General features: G+C 50.0%; 7 protein-coding genes across 7 annotated transcripts; 3 read left to right on the top strand and 4 right to left on the bottom strand.

Moving 5' to 3' along the window:
- Positions 1-216: 216 nt before the first annotated feature.
- On the bottom strand, positions 217-1,683 carry FSUBG_6967 (mannan polymerase II complex MNN10 subunit; the record flags this gene model as incomplete). The annotated part of the gene is made up of 3 exons (XM_036685221.1): positions 217-886; positions 942-1,224; positions 1,278-1,683. The coding sequence occupies 3 exons, from the start codon at positions 1,681-1,683 to the stop codon at positions 217-219; spliced, it is 1,359 nt and encodes a 452-aa protein (XP_036537512.1).
- Positions 1,684-6,107: 4,424 nt separating this feature from the next.
- FSUBG_6966 (uncharacterized protein) lies at positions 6,108-9,128 on the top strand (the record flags this gene model as incomplete). The annotated part of the gene is made up of 1 exon (XM_036685220.1): positions 6,108-9,128. The coding sequence occupies one exon, from the start codon at positions 6,108-6,110 to the stop codon at positions 9,126-9,128; it is 3,021 nt and encodes a 1,006-aa protein (XP_036537511.1).
- Positions 9,129-9,508: 380 nt separating this feature from the next.
- Positions 9,509-10,867, top strand: FSUBG_6965 (sialoglycoprotease (gcp); the record flags this gene model as incomplete). The annotated part of the gene is made up of 1 exon (XM_036685219.1): positions 9,509-10,867. One exon carries the CDS (start codon positions 9,509-9,511, stop codon positions 10,865-10,867), a length of 1,359 nt encoding a protein of 452 aa, XP_036537510.1.
- A 325-nt stretch (positions 10,868-11,192) lies between these two features.
- On the bottom strand, positions 11,193-12,100 carry FSUBG_6964 (proteasome component PRE2; the record flags this gene model as incomplete). The annotated part of the gene is made up of 2 exons (XM_036685218.1): positions 11,193-11,912; positions 11,972-12,100. 2 exons carry the CDS (start codon positions 12,098-12,100, stop codon positions 11,193-11,195), a joined length of 849 nt encoding a protein of 282 aa, XP_036537509.1.
- Positions 12,101-13,038: 938 nt separating this feature from the next.
- On the bottom strand, positions 13,039-17,663 carry FSUBG_6963 (uncharacterized protein; the record flags this gene model as incomplete). The annotated part of the gene is made up of 4 exons (XM_036685217.1): positions 13,039-14,358; positions 14,415-17,053; positions 17,107-17,416; positions 17,472-17,663. 4 exons carry the CDS (start codon positions 17,661-17,663, stop codon positions 13,039-13,041), a joined length of 4,461 nt encoding a protein of 1,486 aa, XP_036537508.1.
- A 2,790-nt stretch (positions 17,664-20,453) lies between these two features.
- FSUBG_6962 (p-loop containing protein) lies at positions 20,454-22,733 on the top strand (the record flags this gene model as incomplete). The annotated part of the gene is made up of 2 exons (XM_036685216.1): positions 20,454-20,492; positions 20,547-22,733. The coding sequence occupies 2 exons, from the start codon at positions 20,454-20,456 to the stop codon at positions 22,731-22,733; spliced, it is 2,226 nt and encodes a 741-aa protein (XP_036537507.1).
- A 778-nt stretch (positions 22,734-23,511) lies between these two features.
- On the bottom strand, positions 23,512-25,466 carry FSUBG_6961 (PIB1-phosphatidylinositol(3)-phosphate binding protein; the record flags this gene model as incomplete). The annotated part of the gene is made up of 3 exons (XM_036685215.1): positions 23,512-24,066; positions 24,118-24,514; positions 24,568-25,466. 3 exons carry the CDS (start codon positions 25,464-25,466, stop codon positions 23,512-23,514), a joined length of 1,851 nt encoding a protein of 616 aa, XP_036537506.1.
- Between the last annotated feature and the right edge of the window lie 1,125 nt (positions 25,467-26,591).

Here is a 26,591-nt window from a genome sequence, read left to right as displayed (position 1 = left end):
TGGGTATATGCAGTCGAGAAAAGAAAAAGTGCAAATCATGTACCGAACTCCGTGGCAACCATCAGCACAGTCATACCATCAGACTGCTTTTCGTGTCCGTGTCCGTGTCCGTTCCCCGTATATCGTCTCGCCGAGTTGATGCGTCTATACCCCAACAACAAACAATCAAGAGTAAATCGTCGCTTCATTCATCTCACAGCTTCATTCAAGTGCTCTTCACAACTTGACCTTCTTGCCGGTGAGCTTGAACCATATGACCGCAATGAGATCCTCCTTAAAGCGCTCCCATGGGTTTCGGTTGAGCCAGTAACTGAACTCACGGTAATAGTACATCTCGCCCCAACAGTCTCGGCCCCATTCGCACCCTGCCATATTGACCAGGAAATCGCGCTGGTTCTCCTCATAGTGGATGTGCTTATCCTTGGGACCGCCATCGGGGTTGCAAGCTCCCGGTGGGAAACTGTTGATCTTGCGCTGATGTAGGAACCCGACATGCTTGCGCACCCATGGTTGCGTCTGATATAGCTGATCCAGCGCATCTTGCTCTTTGTGTTCCCACTGCATGTGCTTCTGCTCATATGTAACAGGATCCCACCAAACGTCGAGCAGTCTGTCCGTCCAGTCGCTGCGCCGCATGAAGAAGGATCCGAGGTTGAAGCCGGCGCAATCCTGTGTCATGATCATATTGATCGAGCTGGCCTTAGCATCGCCAACAGGGCTTCGCGAGACCTCATCCAGATAATGATGGGTGAAAGGATGCGATATGTTGCGAGGGTTGAAGTAGTTGATGTCGCGCTCGACTTTTGTCTGCAGGTGGTTGAAGATGTGGTCTTGAAGTGATACTGAGGGCTCCATGACGAGTGTGTTCAAGTCCAGCCACCAAACCCTGGCATCGAGTTTAGTCTTTTATTCAGCAATACACACAGCCAGGGTCAGCTCACCATTCAGCCTTGGGATACTTCCTCAAGGTCGACCGAATAAAGTCGACTTTCTCCCAGCTCTCCCGCCACTCGTGCGCATACTTCTTCTTGGTGCTCATGTCCACAATTTCCAAGTCGTAGCCCCATCGGTTGACGTACTTTCGCTTGTTTCGCACGCTGTCTCGCTCGATAGCCCATTCTCTGGCACCCTTCCACTCCATGACACCACCTCCAACATTTGCGCCCAAGATAATGACAAACTTGTTGCCGCCACCAAACGATCTTCTCCAGTAATATACAAGAGCTGTAAATGATCAGTCATAGCCCGAGACCTCAGATAGGCCAGGGGCAACTTACGGGTTGTGTAGAAAATGGTATAGCAGAGTGTCGCTAACAGCATGAACAGTAGAACCATCTTTAGTCTTCTGCCCATGCGCCCATAAATCGATCGTATTCTACCGGCGAGTGGAACCTTTCGAATCCATCTTGGCCCCCGTGCATGCTTTTCCTTCAAAGTCTCACGCTGCCCGTTAAACTGCGGAAGACTGCTCGATAGTCGTCGCATGTGTCTGCTGAAGAAACCCTTGTTTTGAGTCGAAAACGAAGAAAATGTGCTAGAGTTGTGAGGTCGCATCTTGGCCGATTCCCATACAACAGGACCACCGCTCACGTTCGCTGGAGTCGACCTCCCGCTGTCAAGGCTCAAGCCTGGACTTGACCAGCCACCACCGGGAACAGGCGAAGGGCTTCGCGAAAGGGTCATGGAAGGACCTGGGGTATCTGTAGGAGGCGGGCTCAGCGATTAGCCCGCGAACTAGGTTGACTGCAGTTGACGGTCCATGGAAGTTAAAGACAAGCAAGATATATCTATTGGGGGGGGGAAGAAGAGGGAGAAGGAAGGAAGAAGTGAGAGCAATGGGCTTAGGTAGCTGATAAAGCAAGGATGATCAAGAACAAGTTAAGGCTGAGGCCACGCAGAAACTAAGGCGGAATGACGGGCACAAGAGTATGTATAAAAAGAGACAGTGGGGAGGATAACAGTCCAAAATACAGTATGGATGGTGTAAGGGGATCCGCCAAGAAGCCTCAAGGTATGAGAGCTGAGACATTGACAAGACAACTGGAGAGCGTCACGATCAACTGTACGTACCTGGAACTGGAGATAAGGGACTGTTGTGAGGCTGCTGTGGCCTCTGGGGATCGGAGGATAGCAAGCCAGGGTTGATCACGATATGGCTGACAGAAGACCGTTGTCTGGTATGAAGTGCACGGGAAGGCCGATCGCTAAACGAGCTCGAAGAGCCGAAGGGTGAGCGTGATGAAGCCAGCTTGTTGAGCAACGTCGCAATCGGCGACTTCTAAGAAGGGTGCCGCTTATGCCGGTTATCGCGAAGTGGAGGGTGAGGGGCAGCAACTCTCGTGGAGGGTCGCAATCACGAGGATCAAACTGCTGTGATAGCAAATGCTTGGTGTTGTGTGGTTTTCCCCCCTTCCCTCTTTTCCCCTTCTCATTCGCCCACTCTGCTTCTTCTGCCCAGAGTCGCAGGAACGAGAAATTCGCCTTGACGCCACAAACGTCCCGACTTTTCCACCTTGGCAAGGGAGGGTATACAGACGTTGTCCAAAGTTGTTCAGCTGGAAATGTGGCGCAGAGTCAGAATATAGTAGGCGGAATGGAATATCGGGGGTCGTGACGGGGCGATGGGTGGCAGCACCGTATACGAAGATTGAACGACGTTGGCAGGTATACGGGTATGGGATGGTCGATACGATGCAACGCGATGATGGTGACAGAAATAGGTTAGAATTTCCCGTCGTGGTGGGTGGATGATGGGAGAATCCGCAGTGAAGCAGGGCAGTGATGGTGCAGTTTTCTTTTTTGGCTTTATCGTATCAACACTAATAAGGTATCCCGGTCTGACTAGTTAAGGTAGTAGCTACAGTAGCTTCAACGATGGAGCTTCTCAAAGATTCGGTGTAGTTATTTGGATTGGGTTGGCAACATCGCAGAATGCACCGGTAGGTACCTAGCTAGGTAGGAATAAAACGAGTGTGGTGCACGGAGTCGCAGTGTCTTGAGGTGTAATTGTTGAACGAGCAGTGATCCGATGCGATGCGATGCGACTGCGGGAGCAACGGTGAACAACGGTCGGTGTAAATGCAGTCGAGTCTTGTCGCAACCGGATCTGAGTAAGATACAAGATACTGCATTGACCGGAGTACACTAATAAATTAGCCGAGTCAGACACTTTGTTCAGTGTGTTGGATGTGAAGCTCGTATCGCATTGAATCGTACCGTATCGGTCAATGTAGGTTCGCTTCGTGATGGACAGTCAAATTCAGGAAAGGATGAGGGAGAGTGCAGCAAGTCCAAATTATTATAACAGAGACCAAGAAAACTCAAACAAAGGCCATCTACCTACCACCGCTCTCAGGGGAGGGGGAAAGCTTTTTCTCTTGCTTCAAGGTTCCCTTCTCATAAATAATAGGGGGATCCTGGACTTTCAAAGCCAAGAAAATAGGTAGCTACCTATGCTACACTTGGTTCTAATCCGATCCCGAGAACTTCCCTTTCTTGAGAAGACCAGGGGATACCGTACTCCATCTCTGTGTAACAAAAGATCCTTTGCATCCAATGCAGGTACAGACACAGACACAGGTACAAGTCCCTTGTTTGTCAGTCCCCAAGAAGATGACAAGCTGCAGTCAGCCTCTTCGATACTGTTGCATTGGGAATTGGGTGACCTCTACTGGAAAAGGCGACATTTCTCGAACCTTAGTACTGGACGCGGCCGGGGGGCATTGGTTAAATTTCCTGTGCCATGCCCTTCTATTTCTTAGCCTTGGACCCCTATCTTATTAGGTAGGTACTAAAGCAGACCAGGAGCTCATCTTCTCCAATTGAATCTGCCAAGACAATTTGATTGTAAGGATGCGATCAAAGAGTGCCAACACTGCCAGTCGGAACCGGTTACTTTTCTTGTAGGGCAGAAATGTGTTGGGTTGGTGATTCTTCTCTGCTTCTTGAACTTCTTTTTCCAGGTGCTGATGCTGAGATTGTGTATCCGTAAACCCACTGACGTATCAGAACTCTTACCTCTGATTGCCTTCGTGGACCGGGCATTTTGACAGTTCAAGAACCCCACAATCCTCACTTGAATTTCAGGTTCAGGGGGGTGTAACCGTTAACGGAAAGCCAAGAGTTGGCTGAGGAGAGTGAATTGAGTTTGGAACCAAGAGCGTGTGTCATTTCAAACATCATTCACGATGGCAGTCTGCAACTACCACAGTACATACTCCGTATATACATTCATATTTATATGCCGACGGGACGTTCATTCTTTATTAGCTTTGGTGGGTTACATCAAGCCAAACCTACGAGCCGACCCTGAACCTGTCAATCACAGCTTGAGCCTCCAATGGGCATTAGCATCGGTGTCATCTCACCTGTCAGATGAAAGAAAGGCATAGATGACTGGTGTGCAAACACCTGCCTGTTAATCTTCCCCTCACAAATCCATGCAGAGTGAAGTGTCCTCTGGCACGTGATGCATTATAGATGATCTTCAATTTCTCTTCGCAGCTTCACTGGGTGCACCAAGAACCAGGAAGCCCTTAGACAAGTGTCTCCAACTGGCGGCCTCTTGCAAAGCGTACCTGGATACTCTAGAACCAAATCATGAGACACCGGCATGACGTGCAACACTGCCCCGAATGGCCATGATGGCTTCTGAAGAAGGGCGAACTCGATTTGGCCAGGCCAGTTTAGCGACCCGTTCGGCGCCGGGGGCTCAGAAAGAATCTCTTCGTTTTGAGTACGCCTCAACAAACAAGAGTTTGTCAAGTCTCTGCATGCCACATAGGTACCAATTGTATCCATGTTGTGGTAGTGAGGCCCTTTCATCTTGACCCAGTCATACTGTCCATGGCCAATATACCTGAAATCACGTCACGACTGACGATGCCAAAGTTGACCTGATTGAACCCGCCCGAATCAACTCTTCAATAGCAGTCAGTACCAGCTTCAATCAAGCGTGTCTTGATTTCATAACAGGCCTTGTCTCGACCAGCCAACAAACACCACAAGCCAGGCCGAGTGGCTCTTTTCGAGAAGGAAGACCAACGCTTTTGTATCCAACATGTGACTGTACAGTACCTTACTGTACCTAATGATTGACAGACTAACAGCAGCCGGATGCCGGACCCTTTCCCCCGAATACACTCTGGATCGCGACAACAGCCAATTGAGCATTCTCCCGCCTCTCCATCAGAGACGCGACTTGGGCTTTTGCCTCAAGACCAATCTCCCCTAGTCCCTGTTGACTCAATTAATTCTGGTTCGAGTTACGGAAACCCGTCGCAGATTCTAGGCGTGCAGTGGTCGCCAATACAACGGCCTACCTACGTACGAATCACACACACACACACACACACACACACACACACACGCCAATGTCGGCGCTTAGAATTGACCAATCACACCCTCGAACCCCAGAAGGATGGCGGCTATTCCACACTCTCGGTTGCCCCAGGTCATTGAATCCATAGCCTATGAGCTATTGTTCAACGTTTGGACCTCAAATGCTTTATTTAGCCTGCATCGAATCGATGCGGGCTTCTCACCAGAGTCCAATCAAGATGCTTTGCGCCCTTGGCTCTGCTCGATCCTGGTGCTTTTGCTTTTACCTGGGACCATCTGAAGGTCCACAAGCAACAAAATGCAGTTGCTCGAGGTGCTATTATCGCCCACATCCTCACTGTGATTAACTTCCCTATTGTCGTAGTTTTCATCCATCCTCCTCCTCCTCTTCAAGTCATACTTGCCTACCTACTCTTTTCATTCTCTCTTTTGGTTTCTTATTGTCGCTGTCGGTCTTTGATTGTGAACAAGCTATTCTTGTCACTTCCTATTGTTCACACTCTCTCCTTTGTTCTACTACATTCATACCACCACTAATTGGCATTTGTTCTGTATCGTTTGCTTCCCACAACATACTATCTATCATCTAGACGGTCAAGATTTTGACATTCTTCATCTTCATCTAATCAACGACGATATAGTCAAACAAACACCAAACGATACAATTTCCATACGACCGCCAGCCATACATGTCTAAACACTAGATACTGTTAGCTTTCCTTCTCGTTTTGCCTCCCTTTTTCTATTCAAAGACTGGTATTTACACCATGAACAACGATACTCATAATCAAGTCCCGGTACACCCACCACCGTACTCGGAAGCCCAGCCACGGCGTCGAGAAGAGTGGGAGGATTGGGAGGATGACGAGCCTATCACGCCCATCGACGCTGGGGAGCAAGTCTCTCCAGCTCCGCTGAATGTGTCTACTCGAAACTCCAAACCCTCAACGCGACGTGCATCAAGAGCTTCTGCTGCAAGGATTGTCCGAGTCAAATCACGCCAGAGACAGAAGGTCCAGAATGCCAAGGCAGGCATCAAGCTTATCACAGACATGTCGACATTTCGCCGCCAGAACTACATGCCAACGCCGGTAGGACGAGCTGGGAAATTTGTAGACGCTGCTGCTCTAAAGGCATTGGAGGGAGAACCAACATCGGCTTCAGTAGGAAATTGGAATTGGTTCAAGAAGAGCAAGGACCAAAGCCCAGCAACTGCTTCACCGCTGTCATCAGCCCAGCCAGCTCGATCAGCACGTACACCAGACAATAAGCTCTCGCCGGATGACAGACCCATCGTCATTGGTCTGGCTCTCTCATCTGAGGAAGCGGGCAACTCTTCCCGGTATGATGCCGCTCCAACACCCACTGAAGCTCCATCACAGCCCTATTTGCCTCGAGACCCTTCTGCAAATCTGTCTCCATTTCCAGTTCAGCAAAAGTCAGTATGGTCGCCTGATACACCCGACACCGTTTCCTCATTTAGCACCATTCGATACGCCTCAAGTATCTATTCACAGTTTCCATCTCCCGGCACGACGACGGCCGTCAATGTTCCACCAGTGCCTGCGGTTCCAGCAAACTTCAAGAAGTCAGCTCATCAGAGGCTCATCAGCTTGGAGCTCGGAGGCAGAACTCCTGATGACTCTGATGGCGGCACGCCATGCACATTGTTTGAAGAAGACGGCACTTCAAGCCCATACAAACAAGCAAGGGGAAAGACATCAGCACTGACGCCCGATAGTGCTGCATCCAAGTCCCGTGGCTGGTGGGATCATCATGTTGTCACACCTTTTATGGAGAACAGACTGACATTCACTACCAGTCCAAAAGTGTATACTGACTCACCAAAGACTATCCGAGGGGATGAATGGTGGAACAAGCAGGAGACCAAGCCTTCTCAAGGAGATTATCTTACACCGAGCTTGGCTCCTGGCTCATTTCAAACACCAATTGTCAAAGAACCGACGCCACGCAGGACACCATCTCCCCGTTTTGAGTACACCCAAGAGAGCGAATCTGGACCTTCGACTGCAAGGGCATCCCCCGTTCCTGAAACCATATCCATTTCAGAAAAACCACAAATACTTGTGACCGAGGAAGAAGAAACTACAGGGGAACAGCTTCCTGCATACTCGCCTCCCGAAAAAAAGAGCCAGGCTGCTCCAGTAAGGTACAGGGCTGTTTTCCCGCCTGGACACCCACTTCAAAGCCAGTTTCCCCCCTCGCCCAGTCCTGGATCTCCTGGTCTCTCCTCTACCATGTCATCCCAACGAGCTGAGCAACTGACTGATATTCCACTTACTCCGGCCCCGCGAGACAAACTGCGTCTCTCTCAGATGCCTCTGCCAACACGACCGCTGGGAACATCTGCACCCCACGAATACTCCCATGGCGAAGCCGAACACGCCACCAAACAGGAGCGTCAAAGAAGACGAAACGAGAAAGAAGAGGCTGTTGCTCGGCGCCTCGGTGGTTTCTGGAGAGGTCGAGGATGTATTCCAGAGAGGGGTTGCTTTGGTCGGACTGGACGCGAAGGTCGACGGCGCCGTCGTGTCTGGATGATTATTCTAGGAGTTCTTGTTGCGGTCATTATTCTTTCGATCACTTTAGGCGTTGCTCTGACACGCCCCAAGCATTCAGAGGAGGTGCCATCAATCTGGGTCAACTTGACGGATTTTCCACCCATGCCAACCGGAGACTTGACAATCGTTGGACCGGACAATATCGCCGCAAAGAGTGGCTGCACTGAGCCATCCACCTTGTGGAGTTGTTCTCTACCAAAGGAACAGCATGACTCTGTGAAGCCTTACAAGCCTGACCAGCCAACCATTATCCTCCAGATCCAGTGGGACAACAGTACTCGCAACGATTGGAAAACTCCCAACGAGGATCCCCCTTCGTTGAAGGAGCGTCGAGGTATGGGAGGTGCCGCACATGCGGGAGACACTGTCCGAGCACGGGGGGCGCCGAGCTTTGAGCCCAGTCCAAGCCCACCCAAATTCCAAGAGATGTGGTTTCTGGGAAACACAACCGACGATATCAGATCCGATAAAAAGGGCGGCGAGGCGACTCCATTCTACATCAGTCTGGTTGATTCTGTCGACGAGAGTAGCCGCAAAGAGCTAACCAAAAGGCAAGAATTGGACGTGAATGTTAGTCTTGCTGAAGTGCTCCCATCCCCTGATCTCAACGAGAATGGCGCATCCAAACCAGCTGTCCTGCTCCCGCAGCCGGTACAGCAGCCAGTGAGGCTCTATGACCGCGGGCTTCCGACGGAGCACTATGGCTTTTACACCTACTTCAGACGAACCATCTTCCTTAAGTCGGTGACGGTTCTTAATGATACCAAGGATGGGGACATCCCCCTAGACGAGGACGGTGGCTGTCGGGAGACAGAGGCTGATTTCATGGTGACGTGGAGCGAGACACGTTTTCTCGTTCAAATCTGGACACGCACACTGGCTGCCAACACATCGCAGCTGATCGATCCTACTGGGCAAGGCGCCATCGACGGATCACCAGAGCTGATACAACCAGGAACAATGCCATACCCGGTGACGGTAACGATGGATACACATGGAGGAGACCCAGGGAAAAAGTTTGTCTGGGCCTGGCCTATCGATGATAGACAGAAGATTGATGAAGAGAACCCTAAGCTACTGGCCAACGACATAGGAGCTGGTGGCACGTGGATCAATAAAAGGTCTCGAGGAGACGAAAAATTTGGCGGATTCGACGGCGGGACCGGAGGATGTAAATGCCAGTGGGTGAATTGGGTGTCAAGATGATCACCATCAACCAACCAACCTATTAATTGACTAATGATGGGATGCATGTAAATTAGGAGATAGATAGGTACTTATGCATCTAACATGAAAGCATTAGAAAGGGCGTCGTGCAATGTTCAACCCTGGAGGGTATTTTATTTATCAACTGGGTTTAGTCAAATTTATTAAATCATCTCCTTCTATCACCCGTGATCAAGTCAAGATCCGTCTTTGATGTTGTTCCGCATCCCCGCCCCCCCCTAACAACTTGTATCCGATGAGTGGGGCCGTTCCGTGTTGGGGCCGTAGCCCAAAACAACTTCACATCAAGTTACTGTAACTGAATGCCTTTGGATCTGTCTATCATATCCTCGGATAAAAACCCCAGGCTCTTCACGCAGATGCGCTCTCTTCTTCTTCAATGTCGCCATAAGGGAATGCTCCCCGGCTTCAGGCCTCAAAGGCTCCGGTATCTCACAACCCTCGCCATCGAGACATCCTGTGATGATACGGGCGTGGCCGTTCTTCGGCATACGCCAGAATCAACTGAACTCCTCTTCAATGAGCGCATATCCTCTGATAACCGCGCATTTAAGGGTGTACATCCAATTGTGGCCGCCAAGGGCCACAGTGAAGCTTTAGCACCTCTTGTACGTCGAGCAATAGACACTCTGCCAGCTGCTGAGGATGATGGCCAGAAATTCTGTGATGCCGGTGGCGTGAGAAGGCAAGTCCCGGACTTTGTGTCGGTGACTCGTGGGCCTGGGATGCGCTCGAACCTCGGAATCGGCCTGGATATGGCAAAGGGACTGGCTGTTGCTTGGGGTGTCCCCTTGGTAGGCGTCCATCATATGCAGGCTCATGCGTTGACGCCGCGACTGGCCCGGACTCTGGGGATGAGTATGGGCGACGAGGAGATCTCTAAAGAGGGACCGGAATTTCCATTTCTGTCCCTGCTTGTCTCAGGCGGACACACTCAACTTGTTCACTCAAGAGGCCTAACAGAGCATTCTATCATCGCTACAAGCGGCGATATTGCTATTGGTAATCTTCTCGACCAAACAGCTCGCGATATCCTACCCCCCAATGTTCTTGAAGCAAGCGAGCATGTTATGTACGGTCGCCTCCTTGAAACCTTTGCCTTCCCACCTGAAAATAGCTCGACTTCTGCCTATGAGGCTGTTTTCACACCACCAGCTTCTCGCTCCGCAGAGATGTCTCCTCCGTCCACAGGGTATGAGTGGAACATCCCCACGCCATTTCGACAGACTAGAAAACTTGCATTCTCATTCAGTAGCATCTACACCCACGTCCACGATCTCGCAACCTCCCGCCCCTCCATGTCTCTGCCTGAACGCCGGGCAATGGCACAGCATACTATGGTGGCAGCTTTTACACACCTCGCTGGCAGGTTATGTATCGCCCTTGACGACAAGCCAGAGCTTCGAGCTGCAAAGACACTAGTTGTAGCGGGTGGAGTCGCGAGCAATAAATTCCTCATGCATGTCCTGCGGTCTATGTTGGCTGTAAGGGGCTTTGATGACATACAAATCGTTGCCCCTCCTATAGAACTTTGTGTAGATAACGCAGCAATGATTGCGTGGACGGGTATGGAGATGTATCAAGCAGGCTATGAGTCTGAGTTAACCGTGACGGGCATTGGAAAATGGTACATGGATCCTGAAGTCGGGGACGGGATATTGGGGGTTGATGGGTGGGTGAGAAGAGACACAAGAGACACCAAGGGCTCAACTCCTTGAGAATTCATGGGAAAATCGTGAGAATAATTGCACCCTGTATACTAGTTAACAGCATGGGCGGTGTTAGCTTGACACGCTGTATGATATAGCATTCGTTGTATTGTAATTTATTAGACCTTATGTAGCCATCACCACGAGATAGTGGGGTTTAGGATATCTGTTCTTTGGCAGGGCAAAGCCGTCATTTGATATATTACACGGTCGTTCTGGATTTCAGGTCCTGTGGACGCGCAAGAGCCACCTCTATCACGTAAGGTAGGCTACGTCAGTCTACACGCCTCTATTCCTAAGCTGACAGCATCTTTGTTTCTAAACCCAGAATCCTCTAATCAAGTGCGCTTGTCACATTGGTGAACTCGCCCTTCTCAAGCTTGGTCTTCCAGAAAATGGGGTTGGTGTCGTTGAAGCCGTGCTTCACCCAGCCCTCTTCCTTAACATGGTACAGGTTGATGTAACCACCAGAGTAAGCATCTCGGTGGGTGGCGGCCAGAATACTTCGCTTTCCAAGCTCCAGGGCATCCTCATCCGACAGATCGTACTTGTACTCGGCATCGAGAACACCATAGGCGAATGTTTGACCCGAGCCAACGCAGAAGAGGTTGCCCGCCAAGCGAGTACCATCGCTGTCGACATAGTAGAGAGCAGGGCCTTCCTCCTTGGTGACACCGGCGCACATGGTGCCCATGCTGAGGCCCATTCCCTTGTAGCTGTAGACGAGGTTGGCAAGGATCTTGCTGGCGGCAGCAACGCTGATGCGACGCTTGTGTCGTAGCTCATGGAGGCGACACTGCATGCCGAGCCAGGCAAGCCAGTACTGACAGTCTGCAGCACCACCGGCCATGGTTCCTAGCAGGACGCTGTTGATCTCAATGACCTTCTTTACGGTTTGCGAGGCGATCCAGTTGCCAGCGGTGGCTCGGGAGTCGGTCGCAACGATGATGCCGCCCTGGAAACGGAAAGCGAGCGTGGTGGTTCCGTGGGCGATCTTAATGGGGCAGTTGGGGTTTGATCGGTCATCAGTGGCAGCGCGAAGCCATGACGAGGGCTACAATGATACAATCAGTATAATATTAATAGTAGCCAAGTTACGCCTAGGGTACGAACCTGAGCAACGGGGGGCATGGCAAACTTGAGCGAGAGATCGCCCATGGAATTCAGCAGCTCATCCTGGTCCTCAAAAGGCTCATTCTGCTCATATGCTGGCCGGCTGTATTTCGAAACAAGAGAATCCATCTTGGCTTTATTGAAAGAGAAGCAGTAGTAGGAAATAAATCGTCTTGGAATCCTTCGTCCTTGAGCTGAGCTGAGCTGAGCTGGATGCCTCGAATCCTAGCTTCGGTGGCGTGCAAAGGGCGGAGAGAAGTCTTTTCCCTGGTCGTGATGTCTTCGTTATGTCGTTCGTGATCGAGGTTGGCGTTTGTTGACGTTGACGTGCGTGGATGATGATGATGGTGATGGGAATGCTGTGAAGGCGAAAGCGGAAGTACGGTAGAAGTGGGAATTGAAGCTCTAGACAAGGAAGCTGAGGCTCAGGCAGCTTCCGTTGCGCGCGTCAACTCAATGCCACCTCCAACTTGGGTACGTACCTTTTCCTGTGACGGCGGGCAAGCGGGAGGGACAGGACAGGACAGGGGGACTGCTTCTGAATGCCTGATTTTCAAGGCTTCCAAGCCCAGCTACAATCACGTACCTTGCCCGCTCACCTCAGGCAGCATCTTAAATCTTCACCTACAACATCTCATATATACATAGGTATGTATATATATATATATTAGAGAAAAAAAGTACTTTGTTCGTTCATTGATCGCTTCTTAGTCTCTGACCAAGTTTCCCAGGTTCCTCAATTCCTTGCCCAATACGCCAAAGAAAATCACTAGTCAAGGGATATCACTCTCACTGACTCCCAACAATTCACAGAGGTAAACCATACTGATTTACGCCATGCACCTCTTGGTAGAGCTTCCTCCTCGATTCGTCAAAGAACCTGCTGTCTCCTTTCTTCCATGCCGGCCCAGATATTACCTCCCAAGATTTGCTTCTGAATTAAACAAAAGAAAAACAAAACGAAACAAGAACTTGAAAGGAAAGATCAAGTATAATGTCTCAATTGCTTCAAGACTCGTGTGAAATGAAATACCCTGACAATCACCCAGCTAATGAACCGTTCCTGCTTAGGGGTTTGGCGTCACTTCCCGACTGGTTCGCCCATCTCGCTTGCTCATGAAGCTTCGGCGAAGATGAGCTTTGGGACTATCGGGAACCAGGGTAGACTCCGTTGGTTGGAAACTGCTCTTCAGTGTCACTGTTCCACTGCCAACTGTGAGCTCCTTGGCGGCAGATGAGCCTGACTCGTCCACAAAGTAAACATGTTCGCCCAGGTCATCATCACTGCTGAAAGTGTGCTGTCCCTTGGCTTCGATCTTGAACTGTGCGTCGGGCGAGCATGGAACTTTGAATGTGTCGCCGAAGGTCCACTGACCATTCGTAGACTTGAAATGCTTGGTCTTGCCCACTGTCTTCTCCTTGGGGTTGATCTGCGTGATGACGATATACAGATCCGAGGCGGGAGGGAAACCTGTGGCTTCGACCACAGTGAAGGAGGCAGTGCCTCCTGGTGCAGCTCCGGGATTAGCGCTGTGGACTGATGACTGTCCAATGCTCTTTGCCCGAACATGGCCGTTGCTTGTAGAAGGCCGAGTACCAGGTAATGTGCCCTCTTCGTTGATGGCAGGTGACCGGCGAAGTCCACCATTGGTGCTTGCGGTACCATTAGAGCTCAAGCCTTGAGGTTCAAACGCCTCACCATCTTCTTCGATGATGTCCCCATTGTCCTTTTTGTTAAAGATGCCACGGCGGAGGAACGAAGCTCCCTTACCAACACCGTGGCCAACAACTCCCGCAACTGCAACACCACCCTTTAGCGGCGCTCCGGCAACACCGGTGACGATACGACCAGGAGTAGACGAGAAAGTGTTGCCAAAAGTGGAGGTGCCCTGTCGTGATCGCTGGACATAGCTGGGTCGGAACAGGAGTCGGATGCGTACGCTTCCCGATTTGCCATCAAGGATGTACTTGGTTTCCGATGGCTTGAAAGGATCCAGAGACTCAAGATTGATGTCGGCAGCACCCAAGAAGTCGGGTTTGTCTGCGAAGTCGTAATCCCACACAGAGAGTTTGAACTGTGCTGCAGTTCTCGAGGGCACATTGACCTCAAAGTATTCATTCCATGTGGGATTCAGGGTCTTCTTTATAACCTTGGTCTTGTGGATCTCCTGGCCGTTGAGCTCGAACTTACAATAAGGATCACTCTTGCCATTGCGATCAGCTGAGGGAAGGTCAGCAGCATCGAGAACATCAACGCGTAGTGTACCCATGTTATTGATACTTTCGCTCGGGTCAAGCTGCATCTTAACCGGGATGTACTTCAAGCTGACCTTAACACTCGCGGGGCGTCCATCTTCGCTCTTGAGTTTCAGAGTTGTAGGGTTGTTCTAGAGAGGCTAGTTAGTTTTCATGCCTATACAGTGAGATCCAATGTCAGTCTTACCAGGCACTGCTTGAGAGTTTCCAGGGTGTTGCCAGCCAGTGAGGCCATGAGATCATCTTGGTCATCACCCTTCTTGCGAGCTCGGAGTGTCAGTCGGGAGAAGTCAAGCTCACGAATAAAGCAATCTCCAATCTCTTCAAACTTGTGGTGCTTGCTACGAGCAGTTGAAGAGACGTAGGACGGGTATGCCATATCGTCTACAAGAACCTCCAGTAGTCCATGGCTTTCTGGCATCTCTGCCTCCATGAGTCTGAAGATGAGCAGCCCACTCTCATACCTGAGAAGCTCCTCAGGAGACAATCGGATTTTACGGGGACCCTTGGGCGCCTCGATCGAGGGGCGTCCAACAGTTGTGGGCGTAGGCGGCTCCAGTTGGTTCTCCTTTGGCTTGTCCAGGCTGGCGTTGAATTTACCAGCTTCGCTGGATCTCTGCGGATTAGGAGATTGTTCTTCACCGGAGGAGGAATCCTTGTCCTTCTCTGCATCCTTCGCCTTCTCCTTTTCTTTCTCCTCTTCATCTTCCTCCTCAGGATCAGCGACATTGAGACAGGGGTAAAAGGCAACAGTGTAATGCAGAACTCCTTTGGCTATACCCTTGCCATGCAGACGCAAACCATCCTCACGGAGCTGTTTCTTGTCGTTGACAAGGTACTCCCCAGTATCGTCCTGTGCGACATAGTCGGCGGCGAAGACTTCGACCATTCCCAGACTACGGTCCTTGCCAACCTTTTCTGTATCCATTACTTCCAAAGCAAGTCTATCGCGAGCAGAATGGATGGGCACGTAAAGTACCTCGTCCCATTCAGGATTGAGATCGTTGCGGAAGGTGACAGTCCTTGCTTTTTCAATACCAGAGAGCAGAATTCGAGTGTAAGGATCTGATTTACCGAATGCCTCAAAGTTTCGTAGATCAGTAGCCTTCTTGAAATGGAGACGCATCACACCGATGGGAGTGACGTAGCCACCAGTGCTGGCCACACCAGAGATAGCGACGGGCCTCCACTGTGCCATCATCTTGACACGACCAGTCTGAGCACCATGCAGGTTGTACCATTCTTTGCCTTGTTCCATACATTCAAGCATCTCATCAAGCTTGATCTGGTACTTTCCGAGGACTTGGTCTCCAGCAAGATCACGGTCATCCTTGATTGTAAGACCAAGCTTAGCCTTCTTCCGGTCCGTGATTAGAATCTCCTTAGACCCATTGTCCCAGATAGGGTTATTGGTACGCTTCAACTTCTTGGTTTGGTGGACTTCTTTACCATTCAAGAACATAACCGCGTAAGGGTTGAGAGACCCCACAAGACTCTTGGTACCATCCAGATCCTTGGCCTGTTCCACAGTAAATCGAAGGATACCTTGGTTAGATGGAGGTGGAGGTTCATCTTGTCCCTCAGCGTTCTTGACGGTTTCAAGCACAGGAAAGAAGCGAATGTCGCACGAAACAACACCGCGAGCCTTGCCATCAGAGATGACCTCCAACCGCTGATTTTCATGAACATTGAGCTCCTCGACACTTTCCAGAGGGAAAGAAGCAACGCCCAGTTCTTTTGACTTGCGGAAATCATTATGGTCGAATATTTGCATGTCCAGCGAGTCGTTAAAAGAGGTAACAATGATGTAGTGGGTTTCGTTCCACCTCGGGTTGGAATTATCATGAACAACTTTGGTTCGGGCAAGCTCCTGGCGTCGGTTCAGGCTCAAGCAGGCGTAAGGGTCAATGGTTCCACCAAAGTTGTCGGTGTTCTTTAGGCCCTGAGCACCATGGAGAGTCACTGCCACGACACCGATAGCCTGGTCAACGGGAGAGCCAGCTAGCATCTTCGCGACCTCAATAGGAAAGACCTTGGGCGCGTACATCATTGGGGCCAAGTTGCCATGAATCTGCTCCAGGATGAACTTCTCGAGACCAGGAATGAAGTTGATATCAAAACCGAAGTTATCACCACCGAGGGGCTTGCAGACGTAGTCGATTGTTGGTCGCTCAAGGAAGCACATTTCAACACGGTCAATGTGAGGGAAGGGAATTTGCAGCTTGATCTTGAGGCGCATAATACCCGAGAAAGCCATATCCTCGACAATGACGTCGAGACCCTTACTAATCATGGCCTTGCCAATGCGGATCTCGAGGACAACCTTGGGATTGATCTTGCTTGAAAGCTGGCGCGAAGTCATGTCGGCGGTGTCGTTGGGAGTGAAACTGAACTTCCAGTCCATCATAACAATGTCGTCCTCAGTCTTGGGGTAAGTTTTGACGTGTTCCATACGAGGGGGCTTGCTGCCTAGAGTAAAGGTCTTGAGCTTGAGACTGTCCAAGAATGACGGGGTAGCAGAGCTCAAGACTTGATCGACTGAGTTGATGATGGTCTGAGCAAGAACAGGCTGATAAATAGGCCAGAATTTGACCATGAATGAATTGATCCATTCGAGGGACTCGTTGTCGTTCTCGAGCTTTTTAAGAGCCATCTCGCGGGTTATGTCGTCTCGGAAATTACGTCGCACTCGTCGCAGGGACGTTCGGTAGTAGGTCGAGCAAAAGGCCATGATGATGATGATCCAGCCGAGGCCGCCGCCAAAGACAGCAACAAGCCAGGAGGAAATGCAAGCAAAAATGATGACACCCGTGTTGTGATACCAATCTGCCCTTGTTAGTGGCATGTATGCGCATGCATGTAGTTGAATTGAGACATACCACCATAGAGGGTATCTGGAAGCTGTCCCTCGACCCATGTCGCGTGGTCGAGGAGACTCTCCTGCTCGGTAGCATCGTCAATTGGCCATCCTAATCGAGGAGCCCATCCTGTCCGCGAGAAGGGGGCTTCTTCGGCTTTGGGGTCAGTGCCATCCGCGAGCGGCTTGCCCTGCTCGTCGCGGGCTACATCCAATACCCCTTCTTTGCTCGGTTCTGGCAGATCCTCGATAGGGCCGGTGCCGTCATCGACGTCGGTGATAATTGCGGCGCCCTTGGGCCTTCTACTTTGCTGAAGCTCGGGTGGGATGGCCTGTGCATGGTTCACGTTAGTTGTAGGTCGCGATTCCAAGAGCAGAGGGGCATACGGCATTGGCTTGAGCTCTCTTCTGCTCTGGGCTCGCATCAGGATCGAATGTGAAAGCAGTTACACCAGCATTCCTAGAGGACTCTACAATCTTTTTTTGGGCATCGTCTGCGGTAACATTGGTTTGAGGGTCTGCAGCAGCCTCGACGAGACCCTGCTGCTTCAGCTCATCAGCTTCCTTTGCGGTAGACATGACGTTACGTGGTGCAGCGTTGCTGCGGTTTCTGTTGGAACGTGCTGGTTCGAGAGGTATGTTTTGAGCGGTTCGAAGTCGTCAATTGGCGTATTTCAAGCTCTAAGCACCGTCGCGAAGCATTCAAACTTGCAGGTCGATTCCGAACGACCGTCGTAATGGCGTTGGCCGATTTACTTCGGGTGGAGGTTGCGAATGCCCGTGTTGACAGTTGAAAGCCTAGTAGCTGGTAGCTCGGATACAGACTACCTTAGAGCTGAGCTGAGCTAGGTTGCCTCTAGGTAGATTGCGTGCCTTAGCTGGAGCTGGAGACACCAGCTTGTTGGGGACTGCAGACAGAGGGAGGGGTGGTATGGAAAACGAAAGGAAATCAAGAAGTGGAGTCGAAAAGAGAAAAGGGAACTGTTGAAATAAGAGAGGGAACCTGGAAAGGAAGGATCGGAGGTAGTAAGAAATCAAGCGAAAGGGATTGGAAGGTGGAAGAAATCCTGGCAGAAGATGACAAGACGAGACAAGACAAGACAAGACATGGAAGACCAAGACTTGGGCCTGGGCTGTTCCAGTGGTTGTGCAACCTGCAACCCGCAGACGCAATTGCAGCCCAGTTGAGTGGCTTCGTTCCAAGCTTGTGGTGGTCGTCGAGGTGTAGGTACTGGAAAGTGAACTGATAAAGGTACCAAGGAAGTACTTGGCAACAAGCACATGACTATATATACGGCAATGTCATTTTAAAGTTGCTCTCGCTAGTGGGAGGGAGCTAATTTGTGGCTCAATAAGGGAAATTGAAGCAGCCGAGAGAGTTCGATCATTATCAGCAGAAGCGGAGTCAACATCTGCATGTAGACAGCTGGAAGTTCGAACCAGCCCGGCTAGGTAGAGGCTGGAGGCTACCTAGGTACTAGGCCTCGGGGAGCAAGAAAACACCGGACCTTGATAGAGGGTGTCAAAATAAACTTAGTAAAGGGCACCCTAAACTTAGGCTAGGCTTACCTAAATATTTTTATTACTTAGGGTCAGGGGCCTGTGTTTTCTTTCCTCCCCTAGCTAGGTTAGTAGGTAGAGCCAGTGATCGGATACAGTGGGGTTAGAGGGTGCCTGAGCTTCAATAGAGGGTGTTGATTGCGGGCCGAGCGAGCGAGCGGCAGAGAACCCAGGACCCGTCTCGACGATGATCAGCTTTCACTGGCTGCAAATCGTATGTACAATGTATCGTGGTACTGTGAAACAAACGTCTGTAGACTAGGTGCTAAGTAATAGTGGAGGCAATTGACCTGACCACTTCTCTTATTTTGTGCAGTTGTCCTTTCATCATCCGTAACACAGGTAGGGCTTCTAGAGCTATGGGCACTTTAGTAATAAGCTCAGCTCAAGACTGCTTCTCAATTACAGTACCTCCAGAGGCATAAATGCTTTGAGGCGAGCAGTGCAACACCCTGAGGTATTATCCGCAAAAAGTTACCTATCTATGTACTACCAGTGAACAGCGTTCTCATAAGTCACCCCATCCCAAGAAAAGCTCTCAAGCCTCCCTCGATCCCTCCTCTCTCCCCTGCCAATCACCGAATTCCCTGGCTAGTTTTATCCCTGCCGCGCTGAGCAACTGGACACGACCTACGTAATTGATGGTCCGGGGGAGCTCAATTTTGTTTGTGACGGAAGTATTCAGTGGGCCGGGACCCTCAACGACAAGGATCCTGGGGGTTCCAAGATCGAGCAGAGGAGTCTTTTCTGTATTTGGTTTGGTGTTGGTCCCTGGAATCCCTGCTTCGTTTACTGCTAGCACGGCTGAAGTTGGTTACGTAGCTCGGAATCTCCAGCTGGTGTTTTTTTTTTTCTGGTTTGTTTGGGTTTGACTTTGTTGATGGGACGTGAATTCGTGGCTCCTGTTGTGAAGGTTTCCCTTTTGTTCCATAACATAATATGTAGCCACATGAAACCAACCGCTGGCACAACTCGATACCAGAAACACAATTGTGCTCTGACTGGTTAATCTTGACGAAACAGTTTCCTTGCTGTGCAATCTCGCCTCCAAGTCTGTCATACTCAGAGGCAGCTGTGCACCACAGTAGGGAAACGCTGTAAGAAAGATACAGAAACAGCCTGTCCTCTCCAACAACCCGCACTGCTTTGGCCTCGCCGAGTTCCACTTCCTGTCACCTTGCATTCGAAGCGTTCCTTTCTCCCTCGCCTGCAGTTGCATCTGCACTGCCACTCCGCTTGACCTGAACGCTAGGTTCACACTACTGTGACTGCCCAATAGATTGCGGTGCTTGCCGTCAGCATTTCTATTGGGTCGGATGCCCTAGATAGTATCGTGTTATAAGACGCATTTTCCCAGTTTCTGTTGCCTGTGAACTTGGGTCAACGTCTTCCTCTCATGGATATGAAGATACTGATGATGCCATTTTTGGGGGAAATTTAATGAATCACTTTGGAAGCCAAAGGCAAAACATAAAGCAAATGCAGTTTGTTTGCTAGTTGAGATTATGTAGGTACCTCAGTCAATAGGTTGTTTGACGGATACCTACCTAGGTAGGTAATGTACTAGGTTAACACAGCGGCCCTAGGATGTTCCCTTCCCTTGACCAGAATCATCAGCAATCGATAGACAATCCAAAATGCATCATGAATCATCTAACTACCTACCCAAGCAGACCAAGTAGTGTTTCATTTGCACATTTGCATATCACGTGTCATTGTATGGGGACCATCTTCAGCTGCAGCAGTTCTTGTCGCCTTTCACAAATACCTATGGAGATGGCATCAATATTATAACAACGAGTCAACATAATGCATCTGTTGCTCTCAGCCTGGTTTCGACAGCCAACAGTGAGTATCGCTATACTTGCCCCAGAAAAAATCAAGCTAACGATACAGTAACAGTCATGTTATTCTCGCCAGATAGGCTCATCTCGGCTCTTTACCAGAAATCACAGCTGGCCCCAGTCTGTGGGCACCAAACCAACCTTCAAACCATCGTCTCAGCAGCTGAGGATTGCAAAGCTCTGTGCTGACCAGAATGTCGTGGTATCAGCAAGACCCGGATCAGGCAAAACCGCCACCATAGAAGCAATTGCGGCTGCACACCCTGACAAGAGAATTGGAAGCATTCTCTTCTCTAAGAGACTTCAGAGTGAAACCTCTCATCGTCTCAAAAAGTACCACAACAGCCATGTATACACTTTTCATGGTATGGCGGGTGTACTCCTTGGACAAGTGGTTCCGAGCGATGAAGCACTTATCAAGCTCTTGGAGAATATCGATAAGTGCGGCAAACTTCCACGATGGGCCTCAAAACCTTTCGACATTATTGTACTCGACGAGTTTCAGGACTGCAACCCAGAAACATTCTGGCTAGTCGAGTGCTTTGTCCGGGCCAACAACATCAGGAAAGGAGGCCAACCCGCGCGCATCGTCGTCCTCGGCGACGAGCGCCAATCGATATACCGCTTTCGTGGTGCTGATCCTCGCTATTTGACTCTGGCCCCTGAGGTGCTGGGTCCAATCAGCCCCTATCCATTTGCAGAAGTTCAGTTAGGCAACAGTTTCAGGCTGTCCTCATCAGCTGTCCAGTTCATCAACCGTGTCTTCCTTGGTGGAGAGCAGTACATCTCCAGCTCGAAGCGTGGTCCAAAGCCCATTGTCCTGAGATGCAATATTTGGGACAGTTTGGCAGTGGCCGGAGCGATTTTCCCCCTGATAAAACGTTACAAGCCTGAGAACTGCGTGATAATAGCGCCCTCTATTCGTACGAAAGGACCGTTGCAAGATCTTACAAATGCGTTGGCCCAGGTCTATGGTTTGCCGATAAATGTACCTCCCGATGAGGAAACACCTCTCGACGACATCGTAATCAACGGAAAGCTGTGTATCTCTACGATACATCAGTTCAAGGGTCGAGAGCGTAAGCTTGTTATTCTTCTTGGCATCGATGCCTCTTATTTCCAGTTTTTCGGCCGCGACTTGCCAGATGACGGCTGTCCCAACGAAGCTTTTGTGGCTTTAACGCGCTCTCTGCAACAACTCGTATTGGTCCATAACGACAAGAGTAAGATGATGCCGTGCGTATCCCTCGATTCTCTGTACGAAACCGCCAAGATAGTCAACTTGACAAAGAGACGAACAAAAATCCCACACCCTGATCTACCCGGACGCCCCTTGGAGCTGGGCCTTGTGCTTCCAAAATCTTGTGGAGCCCGTGAAATAACGCGGTATGTCCAGGGAGATGCTCTTGATACACTTGTCGAGCGCCATCTTCGTGTAGACAGGCTAGCGCCTCCTCTCCCTCGCCATGAATACATCAACATAAGAAATGTGGTACTCTCAGATCCGAAAAGGGGGTTCTATGAGTCTGTTAGCGACATCAACGGCCTTGTTGTTGCAGCAGCTCTGGAACTAGAAACAGCGGGAACATTAAAGTCGCTGGGGCGACCAAGTGAAGGAGAGGTTGATGAAATTTTGCCAAAATGCCCCGAGAAGCTTGTTGCTTGGCTTTGCCGGAAAGCTTGCGAGTATGAAGCGACTCTCTCGGGGTATCTGCCGCGTGTGATTCAGATGAAAGACCACAAGTATGACTGGATCAAGCCCGAAGACCTCATCCTTGCTCGGCGTCGACTTGATAATGAGCTTGTGGATTCTGCCCAAGGGCTGAATTTTGAAGTCGAGATGCAGCAGCGATTCTATATCGATGACCAAGAAACTCAACTCTGTGGTCGAGCAGATATTGTACACAATTCCGCTACCGAGAGCAACGACGACATGGATAATCGAACAATATGGGAGATCAAGTTCGTCTCAAGCCTTTCCAACGAACATGTCATCCAGACTTGCGTTTATGCCTATTTGTCAGGCTCAGAGTCTGGAAAGTTACCACGCATCATACTATACAATGTGCGAGATGGGGACAAGCGCGAGATCATACCACGCCATGGAATAGAGGGGTTGAGGCAACTGATCACAAGTGTTCTTAGACTTCGGTATACTTCGAAAGGAGAGATGACATATGAAGAATTCATCGAACAGTGTAGCAAGACAACACGGAAGGTGATGAATCTTAGTGATGGGTCATAGTGAAAGTCAATTATGAGACTTATGAAGAGTATGAGACTCGCCGAGTTACTTCACAGCATAGAGATCTATTCATTCTAGAGCATTGACGTATCACAATTCCTATCCAAGTGGCATAATTTCTGTATGTAGACTCATGGAGACCATATCTTAAGCGTGGTTTCATGGAACCTGCTGAGGTCATGGGGCAGGGAGGCTTGCCAGACAGAGCGTTGATAGTATGTTTGTTCGGCCTTTCTTTCGCTAGAGCATTGAGAGTCTTCGTAAGTTTAAGCTTTGTATGGTTGTAAGATGTGAACTCTTCATGCTCTATTAGAGACTAACGCGACTTGCGTTGATGGAACCATCAGACTATCAACACCTTGATTTACCTGCATATATATTACGTAGCCTATCACTTCCAGGTTTTTATTTAGGCTGTATTATGACGTTTGAGTTTGATATACCTAGGTAATGATATGGAGTTAGATAGCACTGAGCAGACTTGTGCAATCAAACAAATTGGCAAAACCAAGGAATCAACTTTGAAAGCAGGCCATTGACACCATGGTTTACATTGGAGTAAGTTTCATGAGTATTTCTCTATTCTTCGTCACATCATATGGAAACATCCAATACTTCTCGCACAACCTACATGACGCATATTGAAGCTCAAATGCTGCAATGAAAAAAAAGGCACAGTAGCCAGTGCTCAACCAAATCTAAAACATAAGAAAATGCTGAAAAGTGGCCAGTCCCATATCCTTTACGCCATTCTCGTATGCAATGAACGCCTCTCCTCTTAATAACCCAAGCCATGCTGGTGAACTGGACATCTTCCGGGATGTTTACGGAACCAAGACGAGATGCAGTGCTTATGAAATCTGCACAGGCACTCCAAACGTGCCATTTGATCACCGACAGTGAATTCTTCGAGACAAATGGTGCACTCTGCATCATCGATGCAGTCCTTCTCCGTTGCGGAATAACAATACATGCCTGTTAACCGGGGTGCAGCTGGTGCTCCGCCATCCTCACTAGCGCCTAACATTCCGTACGCGCTGTGAGTCTGGATACACTTCGTGATATGTGACTGACGAAGTTCCTCAGCATTCGGCAAGCTCTGTGACGGCAGCTCGCGGTGACAAACGGGACATTCATCTTCCTCGGCAATCTGTGGCGTAGGCGGAAGTGCCCGCTGCCTGGTTGATGATTCTCCTAGTGAGCTATAGCGATCTGGATATGAAGATGCTGAAGCAGCCTGGCCACTTGCTTGGACTCGATCAAAACGCGACTGTAACGCTCCACTACGTCTTCTATAGGTAGGACCAGGAGAAGAGCCAGATGACGCCGAGCCCTGGTGATACGTCAGTTTATGCAAAAATTTAACGAGAGAAGGCCGAAGTACCATTGTGATGCTCCTCGTCCTGAGAGAGAGATATCTGTACGGGTCGCCACCGGTGCCGGGCGCGAAAACCGCACCATGTCGGTTAGACGGCTGCAGTGTTCCATAGGCATTACCGATACTGCTTCTTGACCTCTGGTGAGAAGTTCGTGGTGAAAGAGTTACTTGTGGACTCGGGCTTTGTGGGGGCGCTGTATTCGGATCTGGTACGCAAGGATTGCAAAGCCGTACCCGTTCACCTCCCGACATGTCGTTCACATCAAAATACCCAGCTCCTAGTCCGTCAACAAGCAGTGAATGATGAATGGCTGCCTCGGAGCCAGGTTGCCGTACAATATATTGGTGAGGGATGATGATCCTGTGCGGTGAACAGGCGTTGCAAACAACTCTTCCACATTTCCTGATCTGATAAGCATATACAATCAAATGCTGTCTGGACATATCTCGACATACCTGCAGTGATGTTTGCGGATGAAGAAACTAAACTGTGTATGACAGATAGGGCAATATGTGACCTCATTATCCGGCTGCCACCTTGGGCGTTGCTGATCTGAAGATATTGACTGGCGAGCAGAGCGCGGAAGCGGTGGAAGTGCCTCTTCCAAGGGCCTTGGAGATGGTAATGGTGCATCCATTCTTTCTCGGGATGGAGTTGTGTGCACTCCTTGAGCCCCTTGTGAGTTTGATGCGGTTATGAGTTGGCTGGAACCCGCTCTCTGATCCGAATTGCTGGTGGCAACACTCTGAGATTCAGGTTGCTCGGACCGCGTATTATGAGAGTAGCTCACGGGGTATGTCGATAGTGAAGTATGTGGTGTATTTGTCGATGGCTGACCCGATTCCTGGGTAGCCGTGGGGGGTGAAGCAGGTTGGTTGGATGGAGGATCGCTCGTAATATACGCAGCATCTCTGTCAACGTTTGCAGGGATTGAGTCTGGGGCTGGGACATTATCCCCAGTGATCCCAACTTGTGCAAGCTTTTGGTTTGAGAAGCGAATAGTTTGTGCTCCAGACTGATCTCGCTCGACATCAGTACGAGAGTAATGCGAGCTGTGGGTGGATTCTTGGTCTCCTGAACCACTCTCTGATAGACTCCGCTCGATGGTGTGGGATGGGCAGTCGAAGTATCGCGAGCATTCTTGGTGATGGAAGCGAGGATTCCGCCAAGGGCATATTGGATCTCGTGCGTTATCTTGGTGGTGATATGGGTTTAGGTCGTTCTGGTCGATTTCGCGGTGGCTGTCATCGCTATGCAACGAATGTGAGCTCGGAGAACCGCTCGACACAAGAGCGCTGTAGTCTATGGCAGCCTCCGAGGCGAAGTGGCCTGAAGCACCCGAAGGGCTGGCCATGACAGCTCATTAAGACTCGGTTGTGAACGAGGGGGGGATTGGAAATGCGTAGCCCTCGTCTAACACAACATGGGTTGATGATATCGGTCGAGGGGATGGGACCCGAGTTTTGTATTGTGGGAGTGTGTAGGTAAAAGAAGAAATTCTGAGTTCGAGTGCGACGTTTGCCGGCGGTAGGATTCCTTGAACCTATATCAGATGCGATTAGAAAATGGTTGGTTCAAGGCTAATAACTCGCATGATGCATGAGAGATACTAGGTAGCTCGGTGATAGCCAGGATAGTAGGTAGTAAGTCGGTACTTACTGAGTCAGGCAGGTCTGGGGGATGCAGCGATTTGAACGTACTTTTGAGGTGATCAAAGATGATGCGAAGATGATGTAGAGCCGCACTGAAGACAAGCAACCTTTTAGAAGTGATTCGAATCAAGTCGTGCCGAATTATTTGTTGATTAGGATAAGTTTAGTTGGTCCAAAAGGGCTGGCCTTGGGCTTCCACGGGTCCGCTAGGACTGGGCTTGCGGCAGGCCCGTCTCATCTGAGGGGCTGCCCGCTCCGAAGAAGTGGAGCTGGGGGAAGCATTCGCCCACGCGATCACCCTTGCATCACCTATCAAACTATCTGGACGGGACCTCTAACTTACCTACCTAGTACCTAGTGGCCTTATTAGCCCCTGGGGTTCAACGTGCGGCCTTGAGAGATCCCTTAGCTGAGGTATTCAAGTTGGTAGGTACTAAGGTACCTACTATTTCAGCTTGCCTTGAAGTACCTTACCTTACTAACCCACGGTACTCTACCTACTTTACATCTCATACAGACAACTCAGTTTTATACCATCCTTCGAACTTACCTCACTACCTTGGTAGGTAGGTAGTTATCATTGTTTGGACCTTCGAGAGGTTAGATAGCACTACCGTAGATCTATAAGCACTTCTCTCTCATCCTCACACCGCAGCTCACTTGACCACTCACGCGCTAACTTGAAATGTATCAGGTGGACACACTTTATCTGTACCTGGAGTCTGGGCAGATCTGGACCCTTATCGCCGACTTAATCAATATCATCTTATTAGCCCAGCATTGGGTGATTAATTACCCCATAGTGTTGCTAGTGGCCTCGACTCGAA

This window comes from Fusarium subglutinans (assembly GCF_013396075.1).
Source record: "Fusarium subglutinans strain NRRL 66333 chromosome Unknown NRRL66333_c0000082, whole genome shotgun sequence".
Classification (NCBI taxonomy): Eukaryota; Fungi; Ascomycota; class Sordariomycetes; order Hypocreales; family Nectriaceae; genus Fusarium; species Fusarium subglutinans.
This window is presented reverse-complemented; position numbering and strand designations above follow the sequence as displayed.